The 16882-nt window shown below is 42.0% G+C and overlaps 1 protein-coding gene across 1 annotated transcript in view; it reads left to right on the forward strand.

Annotated features, from left to right (window-relative positions):
* The window catches only part of SCIN (scinderin), a 78515-nt gene that overhangs the window by 56300 nt on the left and 5333 nt on the right, over positions 1–16882 (forward strand). Inside the window, exons 10-13 of the mRNA XM_061413582.1 lie at positions 5007–5097; positions 7886–8056; positions 14796–14973; positions 15270–15391. Of these exons, the coding sequence (XP_061269566.1) occupies positions 5007–5097; positions 7886–8056; positions 14796–14973; positions 15270–15391 (562 nt within the window). The remainder of the gene's footprint in view (positions 1–5006; positions 5098–7885; positions 8057–14795; positions 14974–15269; positions 15392–16882) is intronic.

Consider the following 16882-nt stretch of genomic DNA (forward strand, 5'->3'; position numbering starts at 1 on the left):
GGAGAAAGGTTTTGGTAGCTGAAGGGTGGTGTTCCTTTAATGGATATGTAGTTGAATAACTCCTCTCCTTTGAAAGCTAACAAACATTCCAACTGGCCAGCATCAGGTACCATGTCTTCTTATTGTTAAAATTCACAGAGGCTCATCCTGATTGGAGTTGCAACATTTCAATGAATCAGATTCTCTAAGGCATGTATATAATTTATGGTTCTATTTCAGACTCTGGAGATCTCAAATTGATGCATCCTTATTCTTTGTCCTCATGAAATTCATAGCAGTATTAAATAAAAAAATGCTATTGCTTCAATTTCTTATCCATTTCTTTTGCATAATGATTTGAGTTAATTAAAGGTTAAGCTTACTTCCCTGGTGGCTCAGACCATATAGAATCAGCCTGCAATGCAGGAGACCTGGGTTTGATCTTCAGGTCAGGAAGGTCCCCTGGAGAAGAAAATGGCAACCCACTCCAGTTTTCTTGCCTGGAGAATCCCATGGACAGAGGAGCCTGGTGGGCTATGGTCCATAGGGTCGCAAAGCATCAGGACATGACTGAGTAACTAACACTTTCACCTTCAAGTTGACTTAGAGTCAGTGCCAATGGAAATGTCCAACCAAGTAAGTGAAGTGCACACAGCATGCTGGACTAGTCCAAGGGACAGAATTCCGCAACAAATCATGCAATGCTGGATTCTCAAACTATTTATGAAGTGAAATCACATAAAGTGGAATATTTCTGAGAAGACTGAGAGAAAGAAAAGAATTTTCAAAAAAGATATTAAAGCTGAGAGGTGTAGGTTGAAGTTGCGAGGATGAAGCAGGATCCTGCCTTTGCCTATGTGGTGGTAGCTGTCTTCAGTAAGGATACTGAGTGGACGAGGACTCAGGTGTCTGCTGATAGGGTGTCTGCTGATAGGGTGACTTTTCTCTATGGTGAGTGTCCCACCGGATGACAGAGTCATCCATCCTCATAGTGTGACCACTTCCCCCTTATACTGGCCAGTGCCTTGACCTTAACCAAGATCAGGAGATGAGATGATTTTCCCCACCCCATGGGTTCTTGGTACCCCGAGGATGGTCTGGAAACCAAGAGTATCAGCGTCCCTGGGGAGCTGGTTAGAACTAGAGAGTATCAGGCCCCACCTTTGACCTACTAAAGCGGAACCTGTGTTTTAACAAGTTCTCAGGATGATTCAGAATCACCTTAATGATTGATAGGCACTGCCTTAGGCAATGGCTCCGAACACTAGCTGCACATACTAACCCGGATAATTTTTCCCAAAGCTGAATACCCAGTGCCCTCTTTACACCAAATAAATCAGACCCCCAGTTGGCGGGACTCTGGAGTTTCTAATGTACACCATGGCGTTAATGAGAACCACTGTGTTCAGAGACATTTCTGACCCCACAGTCGCATCATATCCTGTCAAAGATGCATGTATTTAGCTATTTAGCTCTGTGTTTAAGATGCCATCTTCATAGCAACCAGTTTATTTTGAGCAGCGTGTTTGTGCCAGCAAAATGCTAGATGTTTCCATGTATTATCTCTCTTCCTCACAATTAGATAATTTTCAAAAGATATAAAAGGAGGGGGGAATCAGAGAGTAAATAATTTAACGCAAAGTCACAACTCTTGTAAAGGGTGAAGCATCATTTCACACCTTGATCTGCAGCTGTCTTTAAGGCCTGCCTGCAGCTATCCCCTGGTAGAAACTATGTCCTTATTTTGAAATTTCCTTTTCTAAAATTTTAACTCAGAAAAGTACCTGTGCAAAGCATGGCATCTGTAGGGATAAATTCATTGTAAGTAGGTAATGAATTTACATTACTTACATTCTGAGTAAGCTTTTCTTTTACATTCTGTTTCTTGGTCTTCCTCTAAATTCTTTTCGGTATGTAAAAAATTTAGTTAATAATTGTGGCACTTAGATCAAACAGGAAAGATTAAATAAGTAATTCAAGAGAATGTTTTGAGGAATTAGCAATTTGCAATCCACATAAATAACTATGTGGATATAGATTAAACGGATTAAATCAGGTTATAAGTTTTGAATGTAAAAGCTATTCTTTAAATCATTTGAAAGTGTCCATTGAGCACTTTGTATGTGCCAAGCACTGAGCTAGATACTAAAGATACAATAAAAAATGTTCCCCAAGAATTTATACTTAAAAGAGAGAAAGATGGTTATCAGCCATTTCAATAAAGTATGAAGGCTTAAGATAAAACCAAGCTGAATGATCTGTGTAGAATTAGGAACAGACACTCAAGCTCACTGCTAGGTTATTGGTGAAGGACTCTTAAAAGTGACATCTAAGTGGGAGCAGAAATGAGAGTGAGGAAAGCAAGCAAATAGTATTGAAGGTGTTCCTAGCAATGCAAGAAAAAGCGTGCTCTAATCTAGCAGTAATGGTGTATGGTACGAGCAAAGTTAGGAAGCAAAAGACAAAACCAGTGAATGAGAAGGAGCCAAGTGATTAGTTGGGCTTCCCTAGTGACTCAGACAGTAAAGAATCTGCCTGTAATGCCAGAGACCTGGGTTTGATCCCTGGGTCGGGAAGATCCCTTGGAGGAGGGCATGGCAACCCACTCCAGTATTCTTGCCTGGGAAATCACATGGACAGAGGAGCCTGGCGGGCTACAGTCCCTGGGGTCGTTTAATAGCACAGATGTTAAATTTGTCAGTTTGTTGATGTATAGTTTGCAGAACTTCAAAAACTTCCATAAACATAGTGAAGAGGCATTTAGGAAATGCCTCCTGAAGACTAGCTTCAAATTAAACAACTTTCCAGTTTATGTGGTCATTTCAATCATAGAATATGAATAGGTTAAATCCAAGAGGCAGAGTTAAAGATGACAAACTTGAATGAAATCACTGCTGAATACACAAATTTGTCTTTTTATTTCTGAAACTACTGAGACTCTAAAATGACAAGAGAAAACTAATTTCAGCAGTGATCTTTTCTCTGAAATGTCAAGTAATTGAAATTAAACAAACTTTGATCAGTGGTGATGATGAGTCTCTTGAAGCAATAAATTCCATTTTCATGCAGCATTTTATTTTTAATGAGTAACAAGTACCACAGATTTGTAAAGAAGAAATCATATCAAAGTAGATAGCTTCTTTTCTCCCTCTAAGCACAGGATTTCAAAGTTAAGAGACAAAGCAATTTTCTTATGGTCTTGATTGCATTGCAGTCCTTGACTGCCTGGGTCACAGATCCATAAAGCAAATTAGTTTGAATCTGTGTGGGTGGAAACGTGGTCACTTTGACAGGAAGAGGAAGAAGGGTTTGAGATAAACAGTGAAATATTTATTAAGAGTGTCAGAAGGCAAAAAGAAAATGAAGAAATATCCAAGAAATTGCCGAGCTAGGGAATAAAGGACAGGTGATGACAGACCCTGCTGTTTCCTCAGCTCTGCGTTTCTCCCCACCTGGTGCTTCCAGCGGCTCCCAGAAGTGTTTGCTAGCACGACAGGCTCATGGAAAATTTCAGTTATTCGCATTAAAAGGCTATATCTTCATGTGTGCCCTTATTATGAAAAGCATTTTCTATTTTTTTCAAACATATGTCTGACATAAGCATGTCCTTTTTTTTCACCCCACTGTACAACATTTTCATATCAACCATTTGACTCTGTTGGTTCAATGAAATATTCTGAGATAAATGAGACAGGCTTCCTGCACTCAGTGTTGTGTGGGTATGTGTGTGCATATGTGCATGTATGGTGTGTATGTATGTGTGTGTGTTGTCCAGGTTGGGAGCCTACTGTTAATCTGGTTCTGGGTATGGAACAGGTAGGTCACTCTCAAACCTTCAGAAGCAAGAATATAATTAATTGTCAAAATCCATTTCCAGGATTGGCGTTCTTCCTGCTAACCTGTAGTCATGTAGAGATGGGAGGATTGGCTACCAACAGTGCTTTCACTGCCTTTTCCCTCCCACAGTCATCAAACAAGCAGATCTCCCAGAGGCTGTTGTGTAGGGTGAGTCAGTGTTTGGAGTTAGAGCCACAAGTTATCCTAGGAAGAGAAGTTGCCAATGAATTGACTCCTATCTGATCACTGATACTTTAGCTTCTCTTACTGTTTTATTCATAATTCCTTTAAAGAATGACAAAATGGGGGCCTCTCCATTGCCTGTATGTGTTTGTGTGTGTGCGCTCCATCAATTCAATCGTGTCCAACACTTTGTGATAGTATAGACTGCAGCCCTCCAGGCTCCTCTGTCCATGGGAAATCCCTTTAAGGAAAGACCAGAATTACAAAATGGGGGCCTCTCCATTACCTCTGTGTATGTGTGTGTGTGCACGCGCGCACGCTCAGTTAACTCAGTCGTGTCCAACTCTTTGTGACACTGTAGACTGCCCGCCAGGCTCCTCTGTCCACGGGATTCTCCAGGCGAGAATACTGGAGTGGGTTGCCACGCCCTCCTCCAGGGGATCTGCCCAACCCACAGGTTGAACCCACGTCTCCTGTGTCTCCTGCATTTCAGGCAGATTCTTTACCCACTGAGCCACCTGGAAAGCCCCTCCATTGCCTGCTTCTAATCATTATTTTCTTGATTTTTGTGGGTCCACATATTTGTTACTATGCTCACCAAATAGTCATGGAAAAATAAAGTGCCTCTAATATCCAGCCCAGTAGATCTGGCTCATATACTACTCAAATGGGTTATTTTCACTGTTGAGATTGTTTCCCAAAATAGGCAGCTCCAACTTGAAATCAGACAGAATTGACTACTTAGCTAAGTTATTATGGAACTAAAAATGGGCCCTTGAAATGGAGATTAAAAACATCTATGATATGTTGTTCTAAACAACACATAAGATAGATCATGGCTCAGTGTTAGTACTTTAAAAAACAATAGCTTCTATGGCTTTTTTATGTCAAAACAGCAAGGTTTCTTCTTGATCTTTCATAATAACTTAAGTTTCTGTTTGAAATGCCTGCCTTAGAAGATCTTAAACTTAAATACAAGCTAATTTGTTTTACTTTGGTTCCTCCAGGCAAGGAGCAAATGCCACACGGGATGAGCTGACAACCTCCGCATTCCTGACTGTTCAATTGGATAGATCCCTCGGGGGACAGGCTGTGCAGGTTGGGATGTTTTTACCCCCTAAACTCATACAAGTTTTTCAAGCCCAATGTCTCATTAAAACCCTTCTCCCACTTCAGGATGCAGATTTGACACTTTGTAAATATTTCCTTTTTTTTCATTTCAGAATTTAAATATTCCTACTCTCATGCCATACTTGTTCTCTCAGATTCTGGAAAAGAGGGAACAAATTTTAAAATAGAAACAAAAATAAGCTATTAACAGATTTAGAGCCCCAAAGAATCTTTCCTTTAGAATCATATCAGATCAATGGCAACCACTTGTTGCTGCTGCTGCTAAGTCGCTTCAGTTGTGTCTGACTCTGTGTGACCCCATAGACAGCAGCCCACCAGGCTCCCCCGTCCCTGGGATTCTCCAGGCATGAACACTGGAGTGGGTTGCCATTTCCTTCTCCAATGCATGAAAGTGAAAAGTGAAAGTGAAGTCGCTCAGTCGTGTCCGTCACTCAGTCATGTCCGAGTTCTACCTGAGTTATCACTTCTAGCTGATCACTTTCCAGTTTTCAAATTTTTATACATTTTAAGATCCTTATAAGTCAAATCTCTATCTAAATTATTACCTGATTCAAAGGTAATAATTAGAAAAGTAAGTCTGATACTTTAGTGCATAATATATAATATATGGAGATCCAATCTGGTCTTTTAGCTGGTTTTCTTTCCATCTTGGTTTTTAGTTCCTAAATAAAGCAAGTTAGACTTAAATTTAAAGATGCATATTAACTTTAAAAAATAAAACTAACATTGTTAATTGTCAGTTAACAAGTTGACAAGATTATTGAATTCTTTAAACACACTTAACTCCTGTGAATTCCCATGAACTGTTTACTACATTCATTTCCTGAATGAAATATGTCTAAGAATAGACATCATTGATGTCATTTAATTAACCTTTCAACTCTTCTTACAAAATCACACAAAACTTTGAAGATATGCACTGTGCCTTATAAATTCTACATTTCAGAGTTAACTACTACTATTTAATACACCCAATGAATGAATTTATTGTCAGGCATTTGAATCCTAATTAACAATGGAAGCATAATGCCTGCTTTTACCACTAGATGGCAGGGGTTTACAATAAATAAAATCACTGTTTTAAACATTCCTTCATACTCAGAAACAGTACTGAAAAATTTTCAATTTACCTTTCTCTCTTTCTCTCTCTCTGGCCTTGCTGCATCGCTTGCAGGATCATAGTTCCCTGATCAGGAATCAAACTTGAACTCCCTACAGTGGAAGTACAGTCCTAAGCATGAACTGCCAGGGAATTCCCCTTTCTCTTTCTTGTTTTCATTCATAGTGGAGAATGGGTTTTAATCTGTAGCCCTCTTTCTCTCAATTTGGCAATTGAGGTTTTCTCAATGTTATGGGAAATGTTAAGGCAACAACAGTTTTAGGTACTCTTAGCTAACCTTGCCCCAACACAGTTTCATAATTGGCTGCTTGCTTATTTAAGTAAATGTGTGCTAACTTTCACTTTCATTCATTGGAGAAGGAAATGGCAACCCACTCCAGTGTTCTTGCCTGGAGAATCCCAGGGACGGGGGAGCCTGGTGGGCTGGCTGCCGTCTCTGGGGTCGTACAGAGTCGGACATGACTGAAGTGACTTAGCAGCAGCAGCAGCAGCTGCTAACTGAAGGTTATCTGTTCACCACACCCTAGGCCTTCCCATGATGGTGTATACTTCAGCATTCTCATTCACTTGGTTTCTAGGAAAAAAAACAGACCAGGGCAGGGTAGGGGAGATGGTTTAATTTTTGCAAAAGGCAAGGTAATTGAAAAAAATAGGAGACTGACACAAAATTTGAACTCTTGATGTAAATAAATGCATCGTTTATGCAAAAAATAGGAAATTCATGTCTAATCCAGTATCTGTTAAACTAATAGATGAAATTAAGTCATTTACCATTTATTTTCTTCAATTTCCTTATCCTGACAAATGATTATGTTAAGTAAATCTATTACCATTTCCATAGGTAAGTTAAAAAGTAAAAGTCTATTCTGTTTATTTTGCCAGCTTTTGATGTTTGGATTGAAATCTTTGTTCACTCTTAGGTAACGATGGTGGCTCAGATGGTAAAGAATATACCTGCTTATCCTGAACCCTCCTCTCTCCTGGGGAGGGAAGAGGGAGGAGGGTTCAGGATAAATTTTAAGAAAAATTATTAAAAGTAAAAAAAAAAAAAAAAAAAGAATATGCCTGCAAAGCAGAAGACCTGGGTTCGATCCCTGGGTTGGGAAGATCCCTTGGAGAAGGGAATGGCAACCCACTCCAGTATTCTTGCTGAAGACTCCCATGGATAGAGGAGCCCGGCAGGCTATAGTCCATGGGGTCACAAAGACTCAGACATGACTAAGCAACTAGCACTTTCACACATGTGTTCATCTATATCTCCAAAAGGGAAAAACAACAAAGTGCTGATCTTTGTCATCTTTTATAAAAATTCCTTTTTTTTTTTTTTTTTTACATCTTTGCGCTAAGGTGTAAGTGGTGCAGTGTGGAAGCAGAAAGCAGCACAGTGTGATGTTGTACCTACCTCCCCCTACCCCAGTGTGCTGTATCTGGAATAACGAATGGTTCCTAAGTCAGCAAGGAAGCTGTGCTTGATTTTTATGAACCTATATTTTCTGTTAATCATCGTTCCTCCTGCACTTGACTTTTTATTTACTTTTAATTTTGTTTTCGAAAAGAAAAATAAGGATGTCTTTGGAAATACAGCCTTCTTTCATTGCCCTCTTTATTACATTTCTTTATCCCCTCTGCCCCCAGATTCGAGTCTCCCAAGGCAAAGAACCTGCTCACCTGCTGAGTTTGTTCAAAGACAAACCGCTCATTATTTACAAGAACGGAACATCAAAGAAAGAAGGTCAGGCACCAGCCCCCCCTATACGCCTCTTTCAAGTCCGAAGAAACCTGGCTTCGATCACCAGAATTATGGAGGTAATGTCACGCGGTCAATAAAACCTGCCCTGCTCATGGATTTCCCAGTGGCCCTGGGCCATCAGCCAATATCAGTCATTAAAAAAAAAGTGGCAAGTAAACTTCTTTCATTGCTGTAACGTATCCAGTTTTCACCATTAAAAATACTAAAAGCAGGAGAATCAAGTAAAAAGTAAAAAAGTTAATCAGATAACGGGCCTCTCATATTTTTCAACCACATTGTAACAAAACAAATGGATTTAAGAATAATGGAGAGGGGACACAGGTATACCCTTGACTGATTCATGTTGATGTTTGGCAGAAACCAACACAATACTGTAAAGCAGTTATCCTTCCATTAAAACTAAATTTAATTATATACAAAAAAGAAGAATGTAACACATCAAGTTGTTGAAGCCATGAGACAGCTTAAGCTCTGTCTTGAAAGGCCTGGGGGAAGATGGATCGCGGGTGATGGTCCGGTGACCACACTGGGGAAGTTGAAGAGAAGGTGCTTATTTGCACAAATGTAAAGGAACATGGAAAGCAAGCTTTGCCACACTGGGCCAGAGTCATAATTCAGCTGGCCGAATGAGCTGCCTCAGTGGCAGCTGTGAAAGAGGTCAAGCCCCAGATCTCGGTGTCCAGCCCCAAGCCTGCCGGGTATGGGGCAAGGACAATGGGCCCAGGGTTTTGAATGGCTGAGTGCTTTGACTTCAAGGAGGATTCTCCACAGTTCCTCACCCCATCACCTCAGTCATCACTGAACCCAGGTCTCCCAAGTCTCCTAATTGCCCTGCGCTCTCTGTATGCCCGCAAACCTGGACTGCTCTGCCAAGTTGTTCAGATGAGCCCTTAAAAGCACGTGGGTCACGGCCTCCCTCCCCCTGGAACCTCTCCTCTAAGCCGCCCCCTTTCTTGCTCTGTGTTCTGAGGTCACAGAGGCCCATACAGCCCTCTTGAGTGGAAGTTGTATTTTTCTCCGATGCCGGCTGACCAGGGATGGGATGGCAGGCGCCCCTCCTTGCTCACTTTTGCCCCGTTGGCTTCGTTCCTTCTTATCCATCTACCTTCTCCATCTCTTTTCTGTGTTCTTATCCATCTCCCTCCTCCATCTCTTTTCTGTGTCTGCTGAGCCGAGAGTCCTGCCCTCTTTTTCTTTGATGGCTTTCTTATCTCACTGTCTCCATCGCTGGCTCCTCTCATCTAGCAGTCTTATCTTGACCCCACTTCATCTCACACTTGTGGTCCTGTATTAGACCTTGTCCTTGGCAATAACTTTAGCACCTCAAGCATCTAATGTGTGACAAGTGTCTCCTGTCCTTTAGCCCCCATTTCATCCAGCAATTCTCCAGTCTCACGGCTGAATCCATGAACCCTCTCCACCCATCACACCCATCACACCCCCCCACGTCTCCAACATCCCATTTCTCTACTGATAATGAATTCTGAGTTCACAGAGAATATAAAAATAATCCCAGAAGATTCACTTTATCTGCACGCGTGCATGCTAAGTTGCTTCAGTCATGTCCGACTCTTTGTGACTCTATGGATTGTAGCTCGCCAGGCTCCTCTGTCCATGGGATTCTCCAGGCAAGGATACTGGAGTGGGTTGCCATGCCCTCTGACCCAGGGATCGAACCCACATCTCTTATGTTTCCTGCATTGGCAGGTGATCTTTACACTGGAGCCACGTGGGAAGACTGATTACCTTATCTACTTCCCCACAATATCACCAGCTTGTCTGCATCTGTATATCGAATTCTCCCTCTTGCCTATTTTACAAAATCAATTTATTGGTTTATTGATAGCTAACAATTAATAAACATTTTATAATAGTAATTTACATATAAACACTAAGGTACACATTAATATTTGTATATTGTTATCCATACATTAATAAAAATAATAATATTTGTATAAACTAATACACTGGTAAATAACTGAATACGTATTTATTACATAAATAAAATGACTCCTGTCTCTCAGGCCAAATTCCATCTGCCCCCATTCCTCACCACTGACTTCTGTCCTGGGTCCCCTGTCCTGGGGTTTTCCAAGGACTTCCCTGGATTTCTCTGTCCAGCACTCTCATCCTAACTCTGGTTCATCATTCTTGCCCGCAGTCATCTTCTTTCTCTTCATATCATTGATTTATTCTTCTCTCCTGGATTACTTACTCTGCAGCACAAACATGCCTTGAAAACACTTCAATCCTTTCTTTAAAAACTCTCTTGACTCTGACCCTCCCGGCTAGCACATCCTTTCTCTGCACTCCTTAAGAGTACAGATCCTCAGAAGAGTCATCTTCGCCCCCTCACTGCCCCTGCTATGCTAAGCCTCCTCTATCAAAAGCCGCTCCGCTCAGCCATCCCTTCCCGCCACACCATCCACATGGGATTTATCTAGTTTGCCAATGACCTACTTTTGCCATCAAAATTCTCTTCTCTGATGCCATTGTTTCAACCTCTTTCTAGCATTTGACTTAGTTGCTCTTTCTGTCTTCTCAAAACACTATTTTAAACGAGGCTTCTGAAACCCCACACTTACCAGGATTTCTCCCACTCTTCAGGGTCACCCTTCTGAAGGCTGTTTTCACTCCCACCCAGTTTCTGAATTCTCCTCCTCTGCTTGTCCTCGAAGCTCTTGAGCTCTCCAGGGCTGTCTTGGCCTTCTTCAGAGTGAGCTCGTTTAGTCATGTAATTTAAATGCCATTCTGTATTGACTCATCCATGACATTCTGTGCAGGGATTCTCATGTGTTCAATTGTGACTGATTGTTTAGTCTGTCAAATTGAAAGTGAAGTTTTCATCTCCAGGCCCTCTTAGCTGATTTCAGAGGCAAGAGTCAAGGAGAATCGTAACAGTTCTGAGCTCTTCCCAGTGGACACTTCTTTATGAAGCATCGTGAGCTGCTTGTGATGTAGATTCTTTCTTTTCTTGCAGCCTCTCAAACTAACCTTTGCATTCCTAGCCTTTCTGAAATGCACCAGTCAAAACACTATTGCTAAGACTTTCTGTTTTCATCTCCTGGGAGGCTAAAGCTTTCTAAGGTTCTTCTGTGGAACTACCACCCTGACCTCACACCAGTCTGGGCATGGGCCTCTTATCAGTCTCTCCATCTTCCATGCTCTTTCCTCCATACCAACAAAGAGACATTTGGGCTTCCTAGGTGGAACAGTTGGTAAAGAGCTCACTGCCTGTGCAGGAGATGCAAGGCAGGCAGGTTCATTCCCTGGGTCAGGAAGATCCCCTGGAGTAGAATGTGGGAATCCTTTCCAGTATTCTTACCTGGAAAATTCCACGGGCAGAGGAGCCTGGTGGGCCTACAGGCCACCAGGGTCAAAAAGAATCAGACATGCCTGAGTGACTGGAAACACACACACACACAAAACAAGGAGACATCCAGATTAGGAATTGGGAGTCACAATTCCTACCAGTTTTCATCGTCACATCTGATGGATTCCTTTGAGCTTGGTCCGTGGGGCCAACTTCTTACTGAAAGAAGATGCCAACCCTTCCCCTGAATGTGACCAACACCTGGGCACATCTTCAAAGCATCCAGCAGTGCGTGCTTGCTCCTCCAGTGCTGTCTCTGGGGACAGGGTCCTGATGAACCTGGGCAAGACCAGCTTTCCACACGCTGATGCTTTCCTTTGGCCACCCCACACAGTTGGTCAAACGGCATCACGTGCTGCCTCCCGAAGGCTCTCTGCACTTGGCCTCAGGACACCACGCTCTGGAATTCCTCCTCCCTCATGGCTGTCCTATCACAGTCTTGTTTCCTCCTCCTCCTCCATCGCCCTGCTAGCACACATCACACGTCACACAGAGTCCTACGGAAAGTCACACACACACTGTCGCGGTCACACACTCCTGTGTCCAGAGGGCCTCAGACCAGTGCAGAGACACAAGATGACAAGCTTACAGACGCAAGCCCATGCTAGGAGCTCAGGCCCCCTCCCAAGCCTGAGGCTCTGCACAATGCCTTGTTGCTGCCCCGAGGCTCCACCTTAAGGCTCACCCTCAGGCTGCAGTCTGGCCTCAGCCAGGCATCTCTCACTGGCCCTTGGCCACATGGACCAGAACTGTGCTCATGTGGCTCCTCGCAGACGGTGTCCACAACATCTTGGTTAAAAGGAAGGGGGTTTGTCAGTGCTATGGAGAAGGCAATGGCACCCCACTCCAGTACTCTTGCCTGGAAAATCCCATGGACGGAGGAGCCTGGTAGGCTGCAGACCATGGGGTCGCAAAGAGTTGGACACGACTGAGCGACTTCACTTTCACTTTTCCCTTTCATGCATTGGAGAAAGAAATGGCAGCCCACTCCAGTGTTCTTGCCTGGAGAATCCCAGGGATGGGGGAGCCTGGTGGACCGCCATCTATGGGGTCGCACAGAGTCGGACACGACTGAAGCGACTTAGCAACAGCAGCAGCAGCAGTGCTATGCTTTTAATGCCTTCTAAATATTATTTTATAATCTGAGCTATAATTTATCTGAGCCTGGAGAAGCTTTTAGTCAGTCTCTGTTACAGTCTTTTCTTACATTAAATCTCAATCCCTGTTTTATGATTTTTAGATGTCCCCTTGATTATTTGACAAACCTCTTTAGTAGGGGAGAGAAAATCGGAACACTGCTTTATGAGTGTCATTTGGGAATATTACATCCTCTTTCCAAGTATCAGTTATAGGCCATCATCCTTTTTGCAGTCTCTTTGAATATTATCCTTGTTATGTATCACTTAAATTTGCCTCATTTTATTCTCAGAGGATTATGCAGGCAGGTGAGCCTTACAGTGACCCAGCAATATATGCTCCTGTTCTAATGTTTCTAACCCCCTAGCAGTTACCTAGTGGTACCAAGGTGAGTTCACTTCAGTTACTTAGTCATGTCCAACTCTTTGCAACCCCATGGACTGCAACACTCCATGTTTCCCTGTCTATCACCAGCTCCAGGATCTTACTCAAACTCATGTCCATCCAGTCAGTGATGCCATCCAACCATCTCATCCTCTTTCATCCCCTTCTCCTCCCGCCTTCAATCTTTCCCAGCATCAGGGTCTTTTCAGATGAGTCAGTTCTTCGCATCAGGTGGCCAAAGTATTGGAGTTTCAGCTTCAGCATCAGTCTTTCCAATGAATATTCAGGACTGATTTCTTTTAGGATGGACTGGGTGGATCTCCTTGCAATCCAAGGGACTCTCAAGAGTCTTCTCCAACACCACAGTTCAAAGGCATCAATTCATCAGTGCTCAGCTTTCTTTATAGTCCCACTCTCACATCCATACATGACTACTGGAAAAACCATAGCTTTGACTCAGTGGACCTCTGTTGGCAAAGTAATGTTTCTGCTTTTGAATATGCTGTTTAGGATGGTCATAGCTTTTCTTCCAAGGAGCAAACGTCTTTTAATTTCATGGCTGGAGTCACCATCTGCAGTGATTTTGGAGCCCAGAAAAATAAACTCTGACACTGTTTCCATTGTTTCCCCATCTATTTGCCATAAAGTGATGGGAGTGGATGCTATGATCTTAGTTTTCTGAATGTTGAGCTTTAAAACAACTTTTACACTCTTCTCTTTCACTTTCATCAAGAGGCTCTTCAGTTCTTCTTCACTTTCTGCCATAAGGGTGGTGTCATCTGCATATCTGAGGTTATTTGTATCTCCCCCTGCAATCTTGATTCCAGCCTGTACTTCCTCCAGCCCAGTTTTTCTCATGCTGTATTCTACATATAAGTTAAATAAGCACAGTGACAGTATACAGCCTTGATGTACTCCTTTTCCTATTTGGAACCAGTCTGTTGTTCCATGTCCAGTTCTAACTGCTGCTTCCTGACCTGCATACACATTTCTCAAGAGACAGGTCAGGTGGTCTGGTATTCCTGTTTCTTTCAGAATTTTCCAGTTTATTGTGATCCACACAGTCAAAGGCTTTGGTGTAGTCAGTAAATCAGAAGTAGATGGTTTTCTGGAACTCTCTTGCTTTTTCGATGATCCAAGAGATGTGGGCAATTTGACCTCTGGTTCCTCTGCCTTTTCTAAAACCAGCTGGAACATCTGGAAGTTCACGGTTTATGTACTGTTGAAGCCTGGCTCTGAGAATTTTTTGTACCTAGACAACGTATCAAAAGCCAGAGACATCACTTTGCCAACAGAGGTCTATCTAGTCAAAGCTATGGTTTATCCAGTAGTCATATATGGATGTGAAAGATGGACTATAAAGAAGGTTGAGTGCTGAAGAATTGATGCTTTTGAACTGGGGTGCTGGAGAAGACTCTTGAGAGTCCCTTGGACAGCAAGGAGATCAAACCAGTCAATCCTAAAAGAAATCAGTCCTGAATCTTCATTGGAAGAACTGATGCTGAAGCTGAAGCTCCAATACTTGTCCACCTGATATGATGAGCCGAATCATTGGAAAAGACCCTGATGCTGGGAAAGATTGAAGGCAGGAGGAGGAAGGGGCAACAGGGGGTGAGATGGTTGGATGGCATCACCACCTCAATGGATGTGAGTTTCAGCGAGCTCCCAGAGGTAGTGAATGACAGGGAAGGCTGGTGTGCTGCAGTCCATGGAGTCGTAAAGTTTTGGACACAACTTAGCAACTGAACAACAATAACAAGTGGTGTGCTAATGCCCCCTGAGTTAATTCCTGGATCAGGACAGAAGTCTGTAGGTGGGTTGGCAGCAGCACAGCTTCTTGGGCATGTTTGCTGAGGAACCAGCAATGAATTTAAATCATATTATTTTTCTTCATACTCTAGGTAGATGTTGATGCAAACTCATTGAATTCCAATGATGTTTTTGTCCTGAAACTGCGACAAAATAATGGCTACATCTGGATAGGAAAAGGCTCCACACAGGAGGAGGAGAAAGGAGCAGAGTACGTGGCAAGCGTCCTCAAATGCAAAACTGCGACGATTCAGGAAGGCGAGGAACCAGGTGTGTACAGGTGGGACCAAGGACACGAGCCAGAACTTACATTTGGTGTACTTGCTCATCATGTAATTTACCTTTTTTTATAAAAAGGAACTTTGAAATGGTTATAGGGCATTAAAAACCCATTATCTAGTTGCAAGAATGGGTGATGGTACCTGCTCTATTTGTGTAACATCTCCTGCTATATTTAAGTAACTTAGCAGTGAACTTGAGGTGAGGTGCAATTATTTGTTACTGTAAAGCAATACCGACCATACGCTCCTGAAAATGCATAGGTTAACTCAGTGTGTTTTCCACAGAGGAATTTTGGAATTCCCTTGGAGGGAAAAAAGACTACCAGACCTCTCCTCTGCTAGAATCCCAGGCTGAAGACCATCCACCTCGGCTTTACGGCTGCTCCAACAAAACTGGAAGATTCATTGTAAGCATCCTGAGAAACCACGGGGTAGAACCGAACAGTAGGGGGAAGGGAGGCATTCTGATGCTGCTCTGAGTGTTTCCAGTGGCGTTCCTACTCCAATCCCAGTTTTGGTTTACTTGCAAACCACAGACAATCTTGGCTCCACACAGGGCTGATTTTAGGAGCCAATGATAATGGATGGGAGAGCATGGAAATACTCAAGCGGCTCTTAAAAATATCAGCTACTGTGCACCCGTGTCAGCGTGTGGCTGTTGCTGTATGCATATGTACATGGTTGGATTTGGTAATTTAATAATTTGACACTTTTGGTGTGCAGCAATAGTGGTTTCTGTGATCAAACTATGTAAAATGTTACACTTCAGTTTCCCAGGGGAGTCAAACGTCTCACCGTGTTGATGGAATGGAAAACATTATGGAAATATTATGATCATTGAGCAAAATCACAGAAAGCTCTACACACACCTGCAAGTGAGCTGAAATCAGCAGGAAGAGTTTATGTCACAGTCACATTCACAAGCTTTGAATTCTAGGCAATTCGAAGTAAAAGTGTCTGTGTACAAGTATTTTCTATGCATCTCTGAAATATCCTGGGCTGAGCCCCTCATCTCAGTTTAATCACAAAAATTCTGCTTTCTCTATTTGACATACTAGGCTTTTGTATAAATTTTTCATTTAAGGAACAAATTCTTTGCTGATAAAATTTGAACTAAAGATTTGGTCACCCTGTCTTGGTAAATACAAGCTTTACTTTTGAACACACACATCAACTTTAATATTTTCCCAGGTACATTGCATGCTTGAAATAAAATGCTTTGAAGAAGAAACTGCTCATATGTGAAACACACTTGCAGCTTACAAGTGACTTGACCTAAAGATTAAAGATTTAAATGGTGAATTGTGATAAACATTAGGTTGTTAGGCACCACAATTGTTCATCTACTTTGCAGGAAATCCCTGTATTTTATAAATTTTTCATCAGGAAAATCTGTTTTACTCTTTTGTCTGTTATTTGGTATTACATCCAAATAACATCTTTTTCAGTATGAGCCTCTCTAATTTCTTGAGAGTATTATTTGCTAATATTTCTATAAATATCATGCTTGTTTCCAATGAAGATATATTTTACAAAAATGAATATGCAAATATATACTCACAAATATAATTCCTAGGCTTTTTCTTAAGTTTAAAAAATCTATTAGTTTTTGGCTTTTGTCATTCACATATTTAAGAGAAATATACTTTTTTCTTTACACCTATTCATTTTCTTGTTTAACATTTGGAACTCTAATTCTTAACATTTTAAGGAAAAGGAGTGTTGCTAACAAGTGTTTGATCTTATTACCATCATCAGAAAACAGGCTTTAGACGTGCAGATTCATACAAGACAGCAGAGTCTAGTGGTCAAAAGCACAGCTTTTAGAACCAGTGTGCCTGTTCAATATCACTTACTTGGTGATATTTCTTACTGGCTGTGTGACCTGAGGCTGGTCA

The sequence above is a fragment of the Bos javanicus genome, chromosome 4 (genome assembly GCF_032452875.1).
Source record: "Bos javanicus breed banteng chromosome 4, ARS-OSU_banteng_1.0, whole genome shotgun sequence".
Taxonomy (NCBI): domain Eukaryota; kingdom Metazoa; phylum Chordata; class Mammalia; order Artiodactyla; family Bovidae; genus Bos; species Bos javanicus.